Source organism: Pimephales promelas, chromosome 14, assembly GCF_988280905.1.
Source record: "Pimephales promelas chromosome 14, fPimPro1.hap1.1, whole genome shotgun sequence".
Taxonomy (NCBI): domain Eukaryota; kingdom Metazoa; phylum Chordata; class Actinopteri; order Cypriniformes; family Leuciscidae; genus Pimephales; species Pimephales promelas.
The window spans coordinates 31549971-31572417 of record NC_142782.1 but is presented as its reverse complement, the minus strand read 5'-3'; the positions used below and the strand labels follow the sequence as shown (position 1 = coordinate 31572417).

At 36.3% G+C, this 22447-nt stretch overlaps 1 protein-coding gene across 5 annotated transcripts in view; it reads left to right on the top strand.

Moving 5' to 3' along the window:
* Nucleotides 1-17328, top strand: part of fgd1 (FYVE, RhoGEF and PH domain containing 1) — a 49189-nt gene extending 31861 nt beyond the window's left edge. For 2 of the 5 annotated variants that reach the window (XM_039665690.2, XM_039665709.2), the window contains exons 2-17: nucleotides 592-750; nucleotides 1779-1965; nucleotides 2840-3527; nucleotides 5357-5595; nucleotides 7068-7224; nucleotides 9816-9954; nucleotides 10165-10223; nucleotides 11415-11561; nucleotides 11692-11784; nucleotides 11865-11944; nucleotides 12140-12170; nucleotides 12261-12362; nucleotides 13379-13507; nucleotides 13590-13748; nucleotides 15331-15477; nucleotides 16405-17328. In XM_039665690.2, the coding sequence (XP_039521624.1) occupies nucleotides 592-750; nucleotides 1779-1965; nucleotides 2840-3527; nucleotides 5357-5595; nucleotides 7068-7224; nucleotides 9816-9954; nucleotides 10165-10223; nucleotides 11415-11561; nucleotides 11692-11784; nucleotides 11865-11944; nucleotides 12140-12170; nucleotides 12261-12362; nucleotides 13379-13507; nucleotides 13590-13748; nucleotides 15331-15477; nucleotides 16405-16674 (2786 nt within the window). In that variant the 3' untranslated portion in view covers nucleotides 16675-17328. The other 3 variants (XM_039665681.2, XM_039665700.2, XM_039665717.2) reach the window with 2 other exon arrangements.
* Nucleotides 17329-22447: the final 5119 nt, after the last annotated feature.

Genomic DNA, 22447 nt, shown 5'->3' with positions numbered 1-22447 from the left:
TGAAAACATACCGACCCCAGACGTTTGAACGTGACTGAATCTGTGTTTAAACAATACAATATGAAACAGTCCGTCTCTCTGTAAACTGATCATAAATACATTAGAATTTTGTATAATAATTTCCTCATCATTTTGACTTTTTCAAATGTTGTTCTGGGAAATAAAAACTAGAAAATATTTTGATGGTAAATGTTGTTAGATGTATGAACCGTGACATATTTTGGTCTTGAATTTGAATTACTCGTGTCACTCACAATTAACTGTTGTTTCATTTCATTTATTCCCATTTTCAACCCTGATCGGAACTCATTGTATTGTCTCCAAACACTGCTTTTATATCACAAAGCTCTGGCTATGAAAGAGAGAGTGGTGTATTTAAAAAAAAAAGCCTAATTTTGGCCAAAATCTACTCAAATGAAACCAATAACAAGACATTAACTTCGGTTATTGGTTGTAATTAAGAACATTAGGCATGATTAATTCCCTTTATTCAGATTCTCTGAAACAAAGCAAGTCTGCACTCTCTCTTTCTGTCAGGCCTGTCCACATCCAGTCCACGGCTCCTAACCAAGAGTCTGTCCCTTGAGCCAGGCCCCTGCCTTGGAGCCCACGAGACCCCGCAGCACCTCTGCTCTGACCCTGGACCCCTGGAACCACAGCACTGCAATGGCACAACTGAGAACGGACCTCAGGATGTCCCGCCTCCACCCCCTAAGACACGCCCACCTTTACCTGGGCCAAAGCCTCAAGGTATCTTATGGACATTTAAAAGCATAGTTCACCAATAATAAAAAAAAAAAAAAAATCTGGCATAATTTATAATACTGAGAAATTTATAATTCTAAATTAAAACTAATTCTGAAAATTCCACTATAAAGTTAAACCAGCTTGAATTCCATGTTGGCCCAGGTGGGTTTATGCTGGTTAGAGCTGGTGTAGCTGAAACTGAACTGGTGTTGCTGGTCCACTCCCACTTCCCATGCTAGTCCCAGCATGGAATACCAGTTCAAACACACAGTGAAAAAGCGCCTCCGGGCTCTAAAAAGGACAAAATGGCAATGTTTATGCTATATATGAAGTTTTCAGAAGCCATCCAATAAGTTCATGTGAAGTACAGAGGTCAATGTGTTATTATTGATTGAAATAGGTACATTTGCAAATGAAATTTGAGAGATACACTACCTTTCAAAAGTTAAGGTTCAGTTAGATTTTTTTATGTTTTTGAAAGTCTCTAATGCTCACCATGGCTGCATTTATTTGATCAAATTAAGAGACAATAAAACATTGAAATATAAATATTATTCCTGTATTTTCAGCCTCATTACTCCAGTCTTCAGTGTCACATGATTCTAATATGCAGATTTGATACTCAAGAAACATTTCTGATTATTTTGTCCTGCTTAATATTTTTGTGGGAAATTATTTTTAGGATTCTTTGATGAATAGAATGTTCAAAAGAACAGCATTTATTTGAAATATATTTAGTTTGTAATAATATAAGCCTTTACTGTCACTAGTAAATTAATAAAAGTATTAATTTAAAATATATAAGGGTAGTGTAAGTTTTGTGCACTAAATTGGGGTGACTAATTTAATCTTTTCTGTTGATCTCATGATTAATTTATGAGACAATATGATATACAATTATAATGCAATCTAGTAAAAGTACTTGTTGGTCTACCCTGTTGTTCTAATTTCATATTTGTCTTTCTGTGGTGCAGTCATGTGATCGTACAGTCTCACTGTATTGATTTCTGTATTGATTTTGTCTCGTTCAGTGCCCCCGAAACCCCCTCATCTACAGCAGCAGGGCGCTCGCCGGCCACGCCCCCCGGACAAGCCCCTCCCTCCCCCGCCCTGCCGCCCACTCCCCGCTGACCCTCGCCAATCACGCGCCACTTTACCGAGAGCAGAGGGAAGCTCCTCCCCCACTTGTGTCCTCTCGCTCATTGAGAAGTTTGAGAGGTAAGAGAACACAACAGTCGAGTGGTTGTCGTTGCTGAAGCCCGTTTTTAGATTATTATTCATAACTACGGTCAGATTTGATTTGGTGCTCTCAAGTAATGATATCTCCGTTTGTTGATCACAGGTAAACAAGAAGTTAAATCTTTCTTCTCACTGCAAAAAAATATTTTTTTTTATATTATAGTGTATTATTATTATTATATTTTTTTATTTATTAATCAGTATTTTTGTCTTGTTTTCCAGTAAAAAAAAAATGAACATCCTTAAAAAAAAATTAACTTGAGAAACAGAATTGCATCAGAATTTTTCAGAGAATATAGCTATATGTTCTTATTTTTAAGCATAAATCTTATTAAATTAAATTTATTTTATTATTTATTTACTTTAGTTATAATTTAATTTAACTTGCTAATATGATAAGTAAGGATTAATTCAACATGTGTTCTCCGAAAACAAGTCTTAACATTTTGTGCAATTTGTCTTCTCAGGTACATTTATTTTGTCTTAAGGATATTAATATATTTTTTTTAAAACAGGACAAAAATACTCATAGAAAATTGTATTTTATTTTTTATTTAGTGGTCACAATGTGATGTGTTTATATATATATATATATATATACATATGAAGTGCCATTTGAAATTTTCTTCTAAAATGATCATTTTTTATCAAGCTTGTATATTTAAGTTCAGTGATTTAACTTAAATGGCAATGATAATTACCTATTAATTGTTATTTAAGTGAAATTACTAAACTTAAATATACAAGTTTGATAAAAATCATCATTAAAGAAGAAAATTTCAAATGGCATTTAGAGGCTTTTGCATCTGAACTCTTCATATGTAACAAGACATTTTTTTGTGCCTTTTTCCAGGGAGCAGATCATCGTGGTTCCAGATATCACCGGCGGAGTGATGTGTACCCCACGGGTCCCGGACCAGCAAGCCGCTCCTGGGTCATTTAGCCCTCCACCATCGGAGTTCATCCTGCCCTGCACGTCCCTTCAGGAACCACTAGAGGCGCCGCTGGCCGAGGAGGAGGTCGAGAAACTAGAAAAAGAGGAGGAAGACGAGGTGGACGAAACCGAGGAGGATGACAGTGAACTTGGGGCGTCCTGCTCAGAAAAGCGGCTCTCTATGGAATCGGGCTACGGTGCCTCTGATAAACTGCTGGACAATATGGAGATGAGGGACCTTGCAGCCAACCAATCAGAAATCCCCTCGGAACGCTTGTCACTCCCACCGTCACAGATGGACGGGAAGCTGGCCAATAGAGACAGCGGTATTGACAGTATCAGCTCGCCCTCACACAGTGAGGAGCTGTGCTTTGTTGGGGATGAGGATCGGGTCAGTCACGAGAGGGAGATTTGCCCGTGCAGCCCAGGGCCCGGGCTTCCTTGCGCCTATGTGGAGGGGCCCGGGGGAGAGGGGGCCAGCGGGGTGGAGGGCGGCAGAGACTCGGAGGGAGACAGTGATATGGAAGAGGGCAGCGGTGACGAGAGTGAGATGAACCCGATGGCTCTACAACCTCTGCCTAAAGCTGAACGACAAGACTCAACTGAGGTGAGTACGAGTGTGTTCTTCAGAGAACATGCCTACCATTGATTCATTCATTTATAAGATCTTATTCTTTAGCCTGACTTCGTCATACTCATATTCAAGAGAGAATATGAGTCTGAAACTCCTCCGTTGGGCTTTGATTATGAGGCGTGTCGTAACTGAACCAGGAAAAAAAAAAACCTCTGCACTCAATTGGATAGTCGGTAGAGCCTCAACCAATCAGAGCAACGCATAAGTCAACTCCTTTGCATAGCGCAGTTTTCAAATACAGAACGTAGCCTAACTTTATTTATTTTAGAAGTTAAATAACGAGTGTTGCTTCTTTTACTTCTCCATGAGTGCGACCAAAGGAGAAACCACAACGGCCACAGGCTTTTCATTACGTCCCATCTTCTTAACGACCGTCAGAGCCAGCTGATAAGTTACACTTTTCCCGAATCATGTAGGAAGGACGCCAAAAATATCTTTCCGATCGACAAATGCCGTGATTGCAGTTCTCTGTTTGTCTATTAAAATTTATTTTACAAAAGACGCGACAGTGGAATCTATACATCTCAATTCTCCAGCTGCAGTCGTCTCTGACAAGCGATCTTTGATAACGTCCCTGCAGATCATCTGTCCATCATCGTATAAAGCCCGCCCTGCCAATTTGATTGGCCCAATCATTTTTTGACTGATCATAATTACTCCTCAATGGATCGAGTCCAGACCGAACTTCCCGACCAAAAAATGTTGTGGGCGGAGTTTGGGCTGGCATCCAGGCTACTTATTCTTAGTTACCTATGTATTACAACAAGACTAATTTACATATGGTTTACAGTTATGCAGTATGTTCTTCATAAACTATGCCTACCATTAATTAATTAATTTGGTGAGGAAATGATTAAATAATTTATCTAAGATTGATCTTACTCTTGGGTACCTCTTTATCCCCGAAGACACATTTACATACAGTTTACATACAATTTACATAAACACATATGCAGTATACATAAACCGCTTAATTAACTAATTAAATAAATTTGGTGCAAGAAACCTTGACAAAAATTATATAGACCATTTCACAAGATGTAAACAACACTGGTCCAGAAGCACTTCCTGTTTCAGTTTTTTAACACTACATAAAAGCTGGGATAAAATACAACCAACAAAACATTTAAAACAGAATCAAAAAGTTAAACAAACATCTTTAAGATGTTTTCTTTACATGTGAAATAAAGAAAACAGTTACAAACTGAAACAGGAAGTGTTTCTGGACCAGTGTTGTTTACATCTTGTGAAATGGTCTATATATATATATATATATATATATATATATATACTAATGTTCAAAATGTATTCTAATTTACTCTAATGTTCAAAAGTTTGTGGTCAGAAAAGAGAGATTATTACTTTTTTCAGCAAGGATGCATTAAATTGCTTAAAACTGACATTTATATTATTACAAAAAATCTATTTAAAAAAATTACATTAAAAATTACTGGGGAAATTGATCACGGTTTAAAAAAAACCCATTAAACAGCAAAAACTGATTTCCACACTGATAAAAATAAGAAATGTTTCTTACATATGTGACACTGAAGACTGGAGTAATGATGCGGAAAATTTGGCTTTGTATCACAGAAATAAATCACATTGTGTGTGTGTTTGTATGTATATATATATATATATATATATATATATATATATATATACACACACACACACACACACACACAGACACACACTTAATTTGAAAGTTCTTACTATTAAAAGCACACACTTCAGTCCATCTTGTTGTCACAGGTGTGTTCAAACTATCATTATTCAGCCAACATGTTCTGGTTTTACAGCTGTCGTTCCAGCAGCGGGTGTTTAACATTGCTAATGAGCTTCTGCATACGGAGAAGGCCTACGTGTCCAGACTGCACCTCCTGGACCAGGTGTTCTGCGCCCAGCTGATGGAGGAAGCTCGAGCTCGCAGCTCCTTCCCCTGTGAGGTGGTCATGGGCATCTTCTCCAACATCTGCTCCATCTACTGCTTCCACCAGCAGTTCCTGCTGCCCGCGCTGGAGAAACGCATGGAGGAATGGTGAGAAAGACAGAGTGATTTTACTATGGTTAAGTGGTAACGTTACCCCACGTTAACTAATGTTTTATCTTGCCGTCAAGACAAATTTATTTGTATACACATTGTTTCAAAGCAGCTTTACAGAAATTCATGATGTTAATGTTTATAATATCTTAATGGCTTATGGTTGCATTGAGCAGATTAGAGCTGAGAGATAATGCAGTTATATCAATCATGCATTTAAGATTTGCTATATATTATACACTACTCAGCCAAAAATATGTCACTGTTTGGATTTAAATAGTCAGTGACTGGATCAATATTGCAGTGATTTTTGTGTTTCTAGCATGTTAGATGTTTGTTTGGCAACCGTTTTTCTAACTCTTTTTCTAAGAGTGTATAGCTTTTAATTTCTTAAACAACCATGTAGGAAGTAGAGCCCGACCAATAAAGGATTTTGAAGGCCGATACCGATACAAATACTTTTGGGTTTTAAAATCCGATATTCCGATATATCGGCCGATATTTTTTTTTTATTAAATATTGTTGGATTTCACACACGTGTAAAAGAAAAGCTAACTTTTCTGCACAAGATACGTTTGATACTTTTTCTCTATGTCTAAATGTTCACTCCTCGCAAGTCTAACTTACATTTTACAATGCAGGGACTGTAACTAGAGATATGCTAGTTATAAATACAGTAATAATTGTTTTATTTAGGCAGAAAAAGTTGATTGTGGTTTCCAAGCTCATTAATGTTAACGTTAGCGGTCTTCCACTGATGATAGTGGCATTAGCTAGCTTTGGGGTTAGCTAGTCTATGATGAGCCATAATTTAGCAATAGATAACATCATACTGCAAATTGTAAAACATACATTTTCAATATAACAGGCCAAGGAGAGATGATTAAAGCGTGTTTTGTCCGTTTTTATTTTATTTTTTAAATATTCATTTATCGGCCATTTATAACTGCCGATACCGATATTATGGAAAATGCCTAATATCGGCCGGCCGATATATCGGTCTGGCTCTACTAGGAAGACACATCATGGTCATATTCCAGGATGACAATGTCAAGATCCGGCTCAAATTGTGAAATAATGGTTGGGAGAAAGCATGAAATAAAGCCAAGAAATAAGATCAGGCAGTTGAGATTTAATAGTATGTATTGCTTTAGTTTATATAAGTATACTGGATGTATGAGGAAATAAAGGAGGATATAAATACCTCAGCAATAATATAGTTACATAAAAAGATGTTAATGCTTAATAAATTATTACATGTATATCAATAACCCAGTAAAAATCATCTACCTAGTTTTATTTTTGATTAGCCTAATTATTGGATGATATAGTATTTTGAGTATTTGGACTATTTTGCAATGGATTTTACCATTCTGCTCATGCAATCAGATTTTAGAAATGTAACTATAATTTTTCTTATTGACATTTTGAGTTCAGAACTAAGTAAACTTCTGCCCCTCTCCCCTCAGGGATCTGAACCCCCGCATCGGGGACATCCTGCAGAAACTGGCCCCTTTCCTGAAGATGTATGGCGAGTATGTGAAAAACTTTGACAGGGCCATGGAGCTGGTGAACACCTGGATGCAGCGCTCCTCTCAGTTCAAAGCCATCATCCACAACATCCAGGTATCAGTGGGAACTGAACTAAATGCTTTGTGCTATGCTAAGGATGCAATGCTCTGTAATAAGAAAAAGCAGCGATAAATATGAGGGAGGCAGGGCTGTCGTGAATTCACAGGTGTGGTGTAATTGCTGCTTCCAGGATTGGTCACGCCTGAGGTGTTTCCTATAGTGAGACATCGAAACGAATGTTTGAAAGAGAACATGCAAATCATGCATACATATTTTTGAGTTTCTCTCCTCACACAAAAGAAGATATTTTGAAAAACGCTGGGAACAGTTGACGGCAGCCATTGACTTCAATTACTACTGTCAACTGTTACCAGCATTCTTCAAAATATCATCTTTTGTGTTTTGAGCAACTCATACAAGTTTGGAACGACTTGAGGTTTAGTAAATGATGACAAAATGTTCATTTTCGGGTGAACTGGCCCTTTAACATATGCTTTTTGTAATGGACTTTTGAGTAGCGCATCTTACATGCTACCTCTAGAGTTTAAACTACTAGAGATTTCTTTAGATTGAATTGATTGTCTGAATAGATTTCAAGTGTAGAAGTGTGAAACACCAATTGGAATTGCGATAAAGTCACGGTAGAGATTGTTTGTGATGTGGCGAGTACTGTTGAGGATCACACTCTCGGAGTCTGATGAAATGTGTGAAAACCCCCTCACCGTTATAATGAGTGTTAATTGCGCGCAACCCTGCATAATTCACACCCATCGACTGAATGAACAGAGCGTGTGTTAGTCATACAGTAATCTAATCCTCCAGGTGCACTTCACCAAATCCACCTTCACAGTCTCAGACAAGAGCGTTCGTGTTGGAAATAACGAGAGCGCTCCCACGGCTCCGCGGTGATTGAGTGCGTCAGATGAAAGAGTGAATCGCTGAGGGTGCGGCAGTGTTTTTGGGGAGTTGTAGGTTATGGTGAATACTAATGGCGCCCCAATCAGGCCTGGTGCTGCACTTCAAACGTCTCTGGTTGCCACTGTGTGAAGAATATCAAGAGTGTGTGAGGACCAGTGCTTGAGATCACAGGACTGCTGTAAGCAGATCAGGCATGTCATGGGCTCCATCACGCAAGGCTTTACACCACCAGTGAATGATCTTTTTTGTGCTCGGCATTGATTTGGGAGTTTGCCTTATTGTTAAAGACAGGGTGTATTTCTTGTGCAACATGATGTATTTCAGAGTGAAACAAAATATTCATTGGATAAATAGACGGAGACAAGCAAGATTTGATTGCATTGTGAAAAGTAAAATGTTTTAAAATATTGCACAGGAATTTGAGCAAACCTCTAGTTTTAAGTATTAAACATTGATTGAGAAAAGCAATATTACAGTCTAGCAACCACATAGTAACATACTATATATATAAATATTTATACACACACACACAAACACAAACACACACACACACACACATATATATATATATTTAAATTTAATATATATATATATATATATAAATTTAAATATATTTGTGTGTGTGTATATATATATAAATATTTATATATATATAGTAATTTATATAAATATAAATTTATATATATATATATATATATATATAATACCGGTACTGTATATTTGCACAAAAGCTTATGAAAACAAGTTTTTAATTTTATATATATCTATTTTTCATGAGCTTTCATTACAATATATTATATATTAAAATACAAACACACAATATATATATTATCATATTTTTAAAAATACCATAATAATATAAAAAGTATATATGTTTATATATGTATTTTAAAATATAGTAAATAATATATTTGAATGAAAACTATTTTCTTTTCTTTTTCTATATTATATATTAACATTTAAATATATATATATATATATATATATATATATATATATTGTCAAACGTCTGTCAACGATTAATCGCGATTAAATGCATCCAAAATAAAAGTTTGTGTTTACATAATATATGTGGGTGCACTGTGTATAATTATTTTATATATATATATATATATATATATATCTGAAGAGTTCAGATGCAAAAGCCTCTAAGTGCCATTTGAAATTTTCTTCTAAAATGATCATTTTTATCAAGCTTGTATATTTAAGTTCAGTAATTTCACTTAAATGACAATGAAGATTACCTATTAATTGCCATTTAAGTGAAATTACTGAACTTAAATATACAAGCTTGATAAAAATGACCATTCTAGAAGAAAATTTCAAATGGCATTTAGAGGCTTTTGCATCTGAACTCTTCATATATATATACTGTATATATATAAATACACACACATGCATGTAAACACAAACTTTTATTTTGGATGCGATTAATCGCGATTAATCGTTTGACAGCCCTAATATATATATATACAGGTATATATATATATATATATATACTCTTTAGTAATATGAATAATACAGTATATCTTGTATTTTAATATGTATTTGAATGAGAGCTTTTCTTTATAATTATGTGCACAAATGAATTTTGCATAAAATAAGTGTGTAAATAGAGTCAGTCTTGATTCATGTTGTGTTTCAGGTCTCTTTCTTTGCAAATGTTGGGAATGATTCAGTGCATATTTTCTTTTTAGTCATCGTATTCTTTTGGGTGTGTATTGCAGAAAGAGGAGATGTGTGGGAATCTCACCCTACAGCACCACATGTTGGAGCCTGTGCAGAGAATCCCTCGTTACGAGCTCCTGCTCAAAGACTATCTGCACCGCCTGCCAGAAGACGCGGACGACTTCAAAGACGCTCAGAGTGAGTGCAGAACGGCAGAACGCTGAAATGGGCCTTATCTCCTCCACTGACCACAGCAGCCCACTTTCTGTTTCATTTCAACTATCCGTGCATGTGCCTGGAAATATTTCAGTCAAAAGATTCATGCAAGGTTAACAGTGCAAGATAAAAGGCAAAATGGAAAAATGACACCTTGCGAATATCAAGACCTTACTCCTTTATTCATTTCAGAATCTCTGGAGCTGATCGCCACGGCGGCAGAACATTCAAACGCTGCCATCAGGAAAATGGTGAGTGGATTTCAGATGAACCACAGATCATCGCCACACTCCATCTGGGGTGAAAACCAGCACTGCCACTTAACAACCCTTTGTAATTAAGCATGGTTGCCTCTTTAATGTGCAGTCTGCTTTAGAAAGTCTCTCATTTGAAGCTGTTAATTGCCTATGTTTTTATTTTCTTCATTTTTTTGAGACATGAGATGCCTCCCTCCCTGTGGAACTGACCCAAACAGACAATAACTGTTTCCATCCACCTATTTTAAAGGGATTGTTCACTTTTAAATACATTTTTGATATGTTTTAGCTTACCTCAAGGGCATCCAAAAGATGTAGGTGTCTTTGTTTCCGCAGTAGTATATTTTTAGGTCAACCCGTTCTTGTCTGTGAGAAATATAATGGAGGTCTATGGTCACCACCTCAAAGAGCGTGCACAGAGAAGTCCAAATGAAACATGATTTAATGACTCGTAAATGTAAGCACACATTGATGGCCTAAGACACGAAATGAGTGGTTTGTATGAGAAAACGAACAGTATTTATATCGTTTTTACCTCTTGTAACCACAGCAACGTCCAAGTGATCTGAGAGCGTGGTCGCTTCGGTCTGCGCAAGCGCCGGTAGGATCTAAATATGGTTGTGAAAAAATTCGACGTTGTCTGTTGATATATCGAAATTGTCTTCCATTGCGATTTCAAGTCATTAAATCATGTTTAATTTGAACTTCTCTGTGCATGCTCTTTGAGGTGGTGACCATAGACCTGCATTATATGACTGACAGACAAGAACGGTTTGACCTAAAAATATCAAAATTTAAACTACTGTGGAAACAAAGACACCTACATCTGGGATGCTCTTGAGGTAAGCTAAAACATACCAAAAATTAATTTCAAAGTGAACTATCCCTTTAAATGAAAAAAGAGCCACAGAGGCTTCCTGACAACAGCAACTCCCATTTTATCACTGATATTTTGGGGCAATTTCCCAGGAAGTGATGATTTGATTTTCTTGAAACACATGGGATGGAAACGGCGCTATATTCACAAAGGTTTTTTTTTGCGATCTTCCAATTTTGAGCACAACTTTGGATGGAAACATAGCTACTGTCGAATTTGATCAGCTCGAAGCTCTCTTGTTTGGATGCTCGCTCCAAATGACTGAATGATAAATGTCCATGCAAACGTGTGCACGTTTTGTCTCTCAGGAGCGCATGAGAAAGCTGTTGAAGGTGTACGAGTTGCTCGGTGGAGAAGAGGACATCGTTAACCCGACTAATGAGCTCATTAAAGAGGGACACATCCTGAAGCTGTCAGCTAAAAATGGGACATCACAGGATAGATACCTCATCCTGGTGAGTCAAACCTCCCAAAGCTGTTTCACTAGTTGTAAATGATACCTCAAAATGATTTCTTAGTAAAAGAAGTTTTGTGAATGTAGTTCTTTAAATCATGCATGTTTAACTTGTTCTCCTCTCTCTGAAGTTCAATGACCGGTTGTTGTACTGCGTCCCTAAACTGAGGCTGATAGGACAGAAATTTGGAGTGAGAGCGAGGATTGATGTTGACGGCATGGAGGTTCGACGTGTTTTTATCTTGTTTACAGTGTCATATTCAAAATAAATCAAATGGTGGATTCACTCTGCTTTGTTTCACAGCTGAAGGAGACCAGCAGCATGAACGTACCACGAACTTTTCTGGTATCCGGAAAACAACGTTCGCTTGAACTGCAAGCAAGGTACGGCTTATAGGGAATGTGCTTCATCTGCTTAAAAAAGAAAATCTGAGGTTGATTGACAACCACAGAAATGTTGTCCGAGCTTTTGGGGATTAGGAGGAAATACCCAAGAAAAGCATATGAGCCATTGAAAAACAAGGGAAATATGTGCAGCTTTTGGGATTTTACGATGTTTGTTGTTTTCGTTTTCACCAGGACGGAAGAAGAGAAGAGAGATTGGATTCAGGTAACCTTTTCTCCTCCTGCACATCATCGTAGCTTCTCCCACTTCTCCCACATTTTCCTCATCTTTTCTTTCTTGCTCACCTCCTCACAGGCAATCCAGGCCACTATGCAGAGACATGAACAGACGCTCGAGACGTTCCGGATGCTCAACTGCTCGTTTCGGGAGGAGGACTTCACTCCTCCCAACTCTCCAGTTAGTTTTGATGTTATCACTCGCAGTGTTGTTATTGTTATCTAGATCTAAAATGGCGGCAACAATTTTATTTTATTTAAATTGATCTGAAATATAGTATAAATATTGGATGTAAAACATAAACTTAAAGTAAAATTAGAAATGTTGCCACAAAAACTAAAATTTCTAAAAAGCTAATTAGAAATATTAAACTATAAGTGACAGCAAAAGCACATAAAAAATGCTAAAACTGTAAATATAAAACTAAAAGTTAATTCAAATTATTAATAAATACTATAATAGTTTATGAATATATTCTTAAGGGGTCCATGGACCTCTAGGTGGTCAAAAGAAAAATATTGTTAATAAATCAATAATTGTTATAATATATATATATATATATATATATATATATATAAATATAATACATTTTAACATCTTTTATTTTCCTCTAAAATTTAAGGATAATTTGGTTTAGGGGTTGATATAGATATGGTTAAGACAATATTTTCTGAATATGGTGATCCAGGAACATGTTTTAAAATCGCGATGATTAGAGAATATACAAAAAGATTTTTATAGCAAGTATATTACTACACTTAGTATATTACTAAACTATTATACACTACTAAATATTATTATATCCTAGGTAATAGTTCACACATATTTATAATGTGTTCCACAAAAAAAAAAACATAAGAATATAAACTGTAGCTGTATTTAGTCTGTATATTAGGAAGGGTCCCTCATAAAGGGTTTGCCATATATGGGGCTCTAGTATTAAACATTTAAAAATCCCAGATATATATTAATAAATGCATAATACAGTGTCCCCAATGAGGCTTTTGATGCTCAAGTCACACTTAAATATGCATGTCATTGCATTAGTTAACAAAATTTCAAAACAAGTGGCAAAACTTCAAAGCAAACATCTTTAAAGAAGACACTTGCTCTAATGCAATGACATTTAGGTGTGGGTTTGGTCTGTGAATACTATGTAGCCACTGCAGTATTTTCTGATCGTGTTTTGTTTTCAGAATTGCACAGAGCTGGGCAAGAGAGCGCCCACTCCGATCCGGGAGAAAGAGGTCACACTGTGCATGAAGTGTCAGGAGCCTTTTAACTCTATTACCAAAAGACGGCACCACTGCAAAGCCTGCGGACACGTATGTAACACAACAGCGTAACTCTGTAAGTCCACACGCTCCTGGTGCTGATGCAGTGGACTGACGTGGGTCTTGATTTCAGGTGGTGTGTGGAAAGTGTTCCGAGTTCCGCGCACGTCTGCTGTACGATAACAACCGAGCCAACCGCGTGTGTATAGACTGCTACACCATGCTAGTGGGAGTGCCGCCCTCTCCTGCCAGTCTGAGCAACAGCACACAGAGACGTCGCTCCATTCTAGAGGTAAAGTAAAGGTCACGCTCTAAATGTGCACTTCCTTACGGAAATAGCAGCGCTTGCAAAAAAAGAATAGTGTTAATGCTTTAGGTAAACCTGGTCAAAAGTTTGGGGTCATTAACATTTTTTTATGCTTTTTAAAGAAGTCTTTTATGCGCACCAAGCTGTTTATTTGATCACAAATACAGTAAAAACAGTAATATTGTCTAAATATATTGTGAATTTTTGCATTTCAATATATTTTAAAATGTCATTTATTTCTGTAATGCAAAGCTGAATTTTTTTCAGTGTCACATGATCCTTCAGAAATCATTCTAATATGCTGATTTGCTGCTCAAGAAACATTTATTATTATGGTCATTATTTATTTTTTAATGAACTTTTATTGAGAAAGCATGTTGAATTTTACAATTGTTTGACATATGAAGTACATTACGTTGCTTTACCATTTTTTTTACTTCATATTACAAGAACATCAGAACTCAGGTGTGGGTGGTGAGGAAACCAAATTACTTCCATATTGTTGATATTATTCATTTAAACTTTTAAATCTGTGCACAATTAGTAAAAAGCAGCAGTGTTTACAAAAAATCTGATCTAACCGGCTTAACTCCGACGCTTGGACCATATCCAATAGAAAGTGGCCCTAAAAAGGACAGTTTTGCCATTGTGTAGATCTCTTGCACTAATTATTATTTTTTTTATTTTTTTTTTTTATTTGCATAAATGTTTGTTTGTTAAAAGTTTGGGGTAAGTTAGATAAAAAAACATTTTTTTTTTTAATTAATACTTTTATTCAGCAAGGACCCATTAAATTAAGATCAAAATGCTATATAAATATAAATGGTATTCTTTTGATAATTTTATTAATAGAAGAATAATTTTAAAAAGGATCACCGTTTCCACAAAAATATTAAACAGCAAAAACCAAGATTGATAATGATAAAAATAAATTACTAAATAATTGAGCTCCAATAATAATTGATAATAAATGAGCACCAAATCAGAATATTATACTGATTTCTGAAGGATCATGTTACACTGAAAACTTTCCTTTGCCATCACTGGAATAAATTACATTTTAAAATTAAATTTGATTTGATTTGATTTACTTTATTAATCCCCAGGGGGGAAATTTATGTCAGAGCAGCACATAAATACAATAAAAATAAAATAAAAACACAACAACAACATACACAACAACAACAGGTCTTGTACTGAAATATCAATTTTTCAAAGCATTATGACTATGATTATATATATATGACCATCATCTGCATCATCTTATAAAGCACTGATTGTAAAATCATCAAATTAAATTGTAATATTTCACAGTATTACAGTTTTCCTGTATTTGATCAAATAAATGCAGCCTTGGTGAGTATAAGAGACCTCTTTCAAAAACGTAAAGAAATAGTTAAAATTATTCCAAACTTTTGACTGGTAGGATAGGTTTTATACAACTGTAGGGACTCAACACATAATGTGACTCGTCTGAGGAGTCTAAAGGCAGCCGTATGGCTAAATAGATGCAAGAAAGAGACAAGAATATGAAAAGTAACTGTACCTTGTTCTTCCCCTCGTGCAGAAACAGGCCTCAGTGGCGGCTGAGAACAGTGTGCTGTGTAGTTTCCTACATCATATGGTGAAGGGAAGTGGCCGTGGATGGCAGAAGGCCTGGTTCGTCATCCCTGAAAATGAACCACTGGTGCTGTATATCTATGGTGCTCCACAGGTACGGCTGCAGGAACTAATCCACAGGCTTATACACATATATTATGAGAATATGTGCACGAAAATATGAAAAATTATTATTATTTTTTTTTTTTTTACATTTTCGAGAACCGCCATGACTGCATGTACACCTGGATTATCATTTTTATGCCTGATGTGTCCTTTCTACTCACCTGTCAATCAACCCTTCTGTTAAAACAAAGGTTTTGAACTTTGGATTTTAAAGAAATGACCCATATAATCAAAAGGTTTGGAAAATCCTATATATATATACAATACATTACCAATCAGAAGTTTGGGGTCACTTAGATTTTTTTACTTTTATTCAGGAAGGATGCATTAAATTGATCAAAAGTGACAGTAAATGCATTTATAATGTTACAAAAGTAACATTATAAATGCAAAAAATATTAAATAAATGCTGTTCTTTTGAGCTTTCTATTCAAAAGAATCCCGAAAAATGGTTCATATTTTTCGTATTCACAAAAATACGAAGCAGCACAACTGTTTACTTGAGCAGCAAATCTGCATATTGGAGTAATGGAGTAATGATGCTTTGTCATTGCGGAAATACATTTTATTTGAAAATATATTCAAATAGAAAAGAGTTATTTGACAATATTACTGTTTTTACTGTATTTCTGAAGAAATAAATGCAGCCTTTGTGAGCAGAAGAGACTCTTCTTACCAACCCTAAACTTTTTAACAGTAGTGAACATGCACAAGACGTCACAGAATTTGCTTGACGTCAACATGAAATTTGGTCACACGTGGTCACAGGAGATTTGGCGTGCATTTCTCCCAGACAGACGCAAACACCAGGTGTTAAACAAGGCCTCAGTGTGCATTCCATGACTAATGTTCACAGTGATCCGTTAATGGTTTACTAGGGAAGGATTGATCTGTTTTTCTCTCTCCATACGCACAGGATGTCAAAGCTCAGCGCAGTATTCCCCTCATCGGATTCGAGGTGTCGCTACCTGAATCCAGTGACCGTCTAGAGCGTCGCTTCGCCTTCAAAATGAGCCAGAGTCATTTGACCGTTTACTTCAGTGCCGACTGTGAGGAAATGCAGCGACGTTGGATGGAGGTGTTGTCGAGGGCCGGCAGGGGTGAGGAGTTGCAGTCAAATGGTCCGATTTCCGAAGCCCTCGAGGAAGAAGGGGAGGAGACAGTACCTACAGGAGAAAGCACATGATTGGCTGAAAAATATATCATTTTGCACACACAAACTGTACAAATGTGACCACAGCGACAGGATATCATATGATAGACAAAACACACACACACACACACACCCACACACAAACACACACACACATCTGTATTAATTGTCAGTTGTAACAAGTTGCATGAAATATCTACAGGTACGTTTCTCTGTCTATTGCTCATCTTGTGTGAGTGACCAGTGTTTGGAACAATCTGACAAAAGTGTGCACACTTTAAAGGACAAGCGATTACGTTCATCAACTCTTTGGGTCGCTAGCAGTTTCTTTGCTGAATCGACTGTTCTTTTCGTGAAGTGGTTTCTCGACTGATGCTTCTAAGGGTGTGTTCACACTTGGCATGTTTGGTTCGATTAAAACGAACTCTGGTGCGATGGCTCTTACAGTGCGGTTCAGTGAATATGAACGCCAGACGGACCGAAGACATCTAACCGAACTAAAAACAGGACATCACTAGACTAGATGTGACCCTAAAACTGACGTTTTTCCTTGTCAAAGATGCTATGATGCCCATTACAACGTCGGAAACGTCGTCGCCTTGCAGCACATCTTCGTTTGAGAGTGTGACGGAAGAACTCCTGGTGCTCTTTTGACTCCTTTATACATTTTATAAACCCTTTGTGAGTTCTCAGCGGGCAAAAATACCAATCATATGAACATACAATGAGCCATTTAGTCTTACAGCTTTGTTTTGCTCAAAATATACATTATAAAAGCCTTTTTTTAATCTTTAGGTTCGTTGTTAAAAATGACAGTGTGTGAACAGTGTGAATGCTTAGAGATCCGAGTCTAAATGTGTCATTTTCTTTTTGGTCCGGACCAATAAAACCAAGAGAACCGAACTACAAGTGTGAACACACCCTAACTCGATATGGATCACACTTGGTATAGCGAAGTGAGATAGTTGTCAATATGGCGAGGTGGCATGAATGTTTGGCCTGGTTTTGTGAAAAGTTTAGGTCAGAAATAACCGAGTTTACATAACCAGAAGGAGGATGGAATGACCGATTTTGTTGATTTTAAATAAGCCAAGTAACTATGAATCTGGCCAATATTTATACCAATAATCTGCTCGGTAAGGGGATCAGATTTCGATTACATATTAAACATTGGCTATTGCAGTTAGCCGTGGATTGTGACAGGATTGGACACATGAAATGTTGTTTAGCTATGCAAGCCTGTGTTTATCTCAGAAACGTGTGGTAATCAGGAATTGAACTGCTGGAACATTTATTAAGCAGGTTCGAACCACTCAAAAACAACAGAAATATGTGCTTCCTGTTGACTCCGTGGTCCTTCAGCTCAGAGAACACCACCAAATTTACTCTGCCACCTAGTGGGCGCTCATCATAATGCTCTTAAAGGAGTAGTTCACTTTTAAAAAAACCTTTGCTGATAATTTACTCACCCCCATGTCATCCAAGATGTCCATGTCATTCTTTCCTTAGTCAAAAAGAAATTAAGGTTTTTGATGAAAACATTCCAGGATTTTTCTCCATATAATGGACTTCAATGGGAACCAAACGGTTCAAGGTCCAAAAGACAGTTTCAGTACAAACTGCAAACTGTTCAAAGGGCTTACAAAGTTTAAGTTTTATAAGCTCAAATGGTCACCTTGCTCTGTTCTGTGACGCACGTTCGTGACACTCCTGTTCAAACTCGTTCATCAAAATTAACTAATCTTTTTCCGAGTCGTTTGGTTCATTCAATTGAATTGACTCGGAAAAAGAATTTGTTCATTTTGATGAACGAGTTCGAACAGGAGAGTCACGAACCTGCATCACAGAACAGAGCAAGGTGAGCATTTGAGCTTATAAAACTTAAACTTTGTTATTTATTTATTTATTAAATGAGCAATCGTTTCGCTTGATAAGACCCTTATTCATCGTCTGGAATCATTTAAAGCCATTTGAACAGTTTGCAGTTTGTACTGAAAGTGTCTTTTGGACCTTGAACTGTTTGCTTACCAGTAAAGTCCATTATATGGAGAAAAATGCTGTAATGTTTTCATCAAAAACCTTAATTTCTTTTCGACTGAAGAAAGAATGACATGGACATCTTGGATGACATGGGGGTGAGTAAATTATCAGCAAAAGTTTCTTTTAAAAGTGAACTATGACTTTAATGTCAGGAAACCGGTCTAGAACATGTCAGCCCAAATTCAAAAGAAATTTTATTTTGCATAAAGTGAATGAAGCTTATTTTAAAGACCATTAAGATTTGTGTTGCATTGTTACATTACTGTAATGTAAAATAAAATAAATTATATATTTAATTTATAGTGTAGGATTATATGTTGTACTGTCTGTAATTTATGCTGATTTAAATAAGTTACCGTAATGAGAATCATTGAGAAAAATAGGAATCATAATGTACATAATGTCACAGTCTTAAAGGGATACTCCACTTTTTTTGGAAATAGGCTCATTTTACAACTCCCCCAGAGTTAGTTCAGTTCAGTTTTACCGTTTTCCAATCCATTCAGCCGATTTTCTGATATTTAGAAGAATATCAGTAACCAGACAGTTTCTGGACTCATTGACTTCCATAGTATATTTTTTCCTACTATGGAAGTCAATGAGACCAGAAACTGTCTGGTTACTGATATTCTTCTAAATATCAGAAAATCATCAGAATGGATTCGAAAACGGTAAAACTCAACTGTTTAAATCTGGGGGAGTGGTAAAATGAGCCTATTTCCAAAAAAAAGTGGAGTATCCCTTTAATGGCCCTAAAAATAAGCAAGTTTTTCTTTTAAACAAAATAAAATTGATTTATTTTGGGGGTAAAATGCAACCTGGACATGTTTATCGAAGACTGTCTCTTGAGGAAAACGTGTGTAAAATAGAATTGACAGGGCTCTCCCTACAGGATAACCGAGATTTATCCTGTCGTTTGAGTGTGCGTGAGTGGTTTTATGAATGCGGAGTTGTGAGATTTGATAAGATTGTAGGTCATGAGGGTGTGTATGAATCGGGCTCGTTTTTATCATTGAAAGCTCAATGATATCCCTGCCTTATTATTTAGAGGGGCTTTTGATAAATAAAGAATATATATAAATAAAATACAAGGTAAAAGTTTTGACAAGGATATCAACAGTTTTCAATCCGTGTTGTATTTGTGTATGAAAAGTGCAAAAGATTTAAGGACGAATTCATTTGTAAATATAACTTATTCCTCTGGGCCCAGTTTTGTGGGTTAGGTATTGTCGACGAGCTTTTGGTGTTTGATCTTCGTTATGTGCCGTTTTAAATGGACTTCTGAGCATTGTGGTAAATCCCAGGTCAAGAAAAGCTTAAGATAAGTTCTCTCATTTTACCACTTATTCCAGAGGTAGATATTCAGTGTTTTAGAAAGAGCTTCATTTTCTTCTCCTCTTTTTGAATCCAGTTTCCAAAATGTATTTGCCAATGTGAACGCCTGATGACTCATTGAGAACCGCTTTAACTCTTTGTGTTTGATATTGCTTTAATCTTGCTCTTTGTTGTCAAAGACATTGCTCGATTAAAAGTGAAGGTGTGTTTCGCCAGTCCGCCAGGCTGTCTGCTGTTTCCTTCCTCAAGAAAGGACTGTTGATGCCAGTGCATGGTTTGGCTTTGGGACAGGGCTGCGTGTGTTGACTTCCATATGTTTACGACTTGTGCTGGTCATTTCCCAGATCCTCAGTTGAGCCTGCCCGTCACTCACGCTCACACACACACATTCATCTTCCTGCTTCTCTCAGTATTATTGTTCTCGATATCCTGCCTTATACTGATATTTTGCAACCCTGTGCTTATCTACACATTGTTTTTCACAATTGCTTTTTTGCCAAAGTATACTGCAGACAATGTCTATTAGATATTGAAATGTTTTTTTTTTTATACTTTTATTTTTTTTATACCAATATTTATTGTCTTTTTTTACTCCTTGAGGTAATTGCAGTGAGGGTCGCGATGAACCAAAAGATTAACACTACCAAAATGCAAAGGAAAAACGCTATACATTAACATTTGGGAGAATATAAGTTATTTTTTTCTGTGTGATTTAAGTATGTTTTAGTGCCACACTCATAGAAAGTTTTGATCTTTTAATGGAAGCCATTTCTATTCTTTACTCGGTTCCGCAGTCCACAAAATTTATTTGCAAACTGTATTTTGAAGGGATATAATATAGAATACAGACGTAATTCTCTGTAATTCACTTCAAAAGTGATAGAGGTGAAATACACTGTAGTTAATTTTAGGATATCTGAACAATTGTGCATTTTTATCAAGTTATCAGAACAATCTCATGTCTTTGATCTGACATTAAGTGTCGTATACAGAAATAGAGGTGCTATTTTATTGTTCGATCAAGGGAACAGCTTTGTGTTGTAATAAATGACATGATGAGAGATCAAGAATTGTGTGTATGAATGAACAGGCTATATAACCAGAGTTTCTAGTGTTTAATATGGAGGAATAACACATGGAGCAAGAATCATTTGGGAGAAACCATTACATCTCTGTGGTGCAGAACAGAGGATTAAACGTTACATTGTATATATTATTATATATGCCCAAATCTGCATACCAAAAGAATCCATGAATAGCACAGTCTGATGATGATGATGTAATCTGTCACTACATCTGGATTTTTGACTTGAGTGTTTTAATCTTGTTCATTTTTATAATCTAGTCCTATCGCACCAAATTTCAGTGCTTTGTTACACGGCAAACTTTTAAAAACTATTTATTGTAAACCAGCGTTTGGACGAGCAGGTTTCTTTTATGTGGACATGTACAATGGAAGCTAAAGAGAGAAATGTCGAGGCATGGATGATTGATTTGCCTATAGATGTTAATGATTACCTGCCTAGTGATGATCTACCAATCTTTCTCTTCTGCTGTCTGGCATCATCACAGCATGCCAAACCCGAGGAATTTAAATGAGCGCCTCTTGGCCCGTTACAGGTTTTTTTTTTTTTTTTTTTGTCGCCTCTTCATGTTGTGCACGTCTGCAACAAATCAGCAGAGAGGGATTTGTAAAACATTGCCATATAGCCATATAGCTGATCTTCTCAAGGACAGTAAACACCGTGTTACTTTGCTCAGAAACACCCTCTCAGAAAACCAAGAAATGGCTGCATTAGCTTTGATGTTTTCTTTTCAAGCCTATTAGCCAAACCATCACACTATATGGCACAAGTATACATGCTATTGTGTTCCCTCATGAAACCTGGTTTATTGTACACATAATATGGGAATGTCTGTTATTTCAAGTACTATTATTATTATTATTGTTGATTAAATTAGTGGCAGGCCACTGGGTACCATTGTATGTTAATATCCCAATGAAATCTGTGCAAGATCAAGAAAATGTTTATGAAATAAAGTAATAAAAGAACAAATGTCGTTCATTTATTTCATCCAAATACTGTGTTTGATTAGAGCTTGTAGATTTTAACATCTTACCAGATGTAGGTGTGTTCAGAAGGCACTTCCCTTCAATAGGGTGGGATGCGAAAAGGTTAAAACATCTGAGGAACAGGCCAACAATTAACATTTTAAAGAGATGCATTTGTGCTTTAAACTATATGATAGTTTATCAAACATTTCAATCAGTTCTCACAAAAACACATGATTTGTGCCTCTAATGATTTCAGAAAGTGTACCCTATAAGAGGAATGCGTCAAAAACATAACTATGCATCATTTCAGTTAGGCTTAATACATTTTGCGTATACTAATGCAAATAAGATTGTATAATATGTGCTCAATGAAAT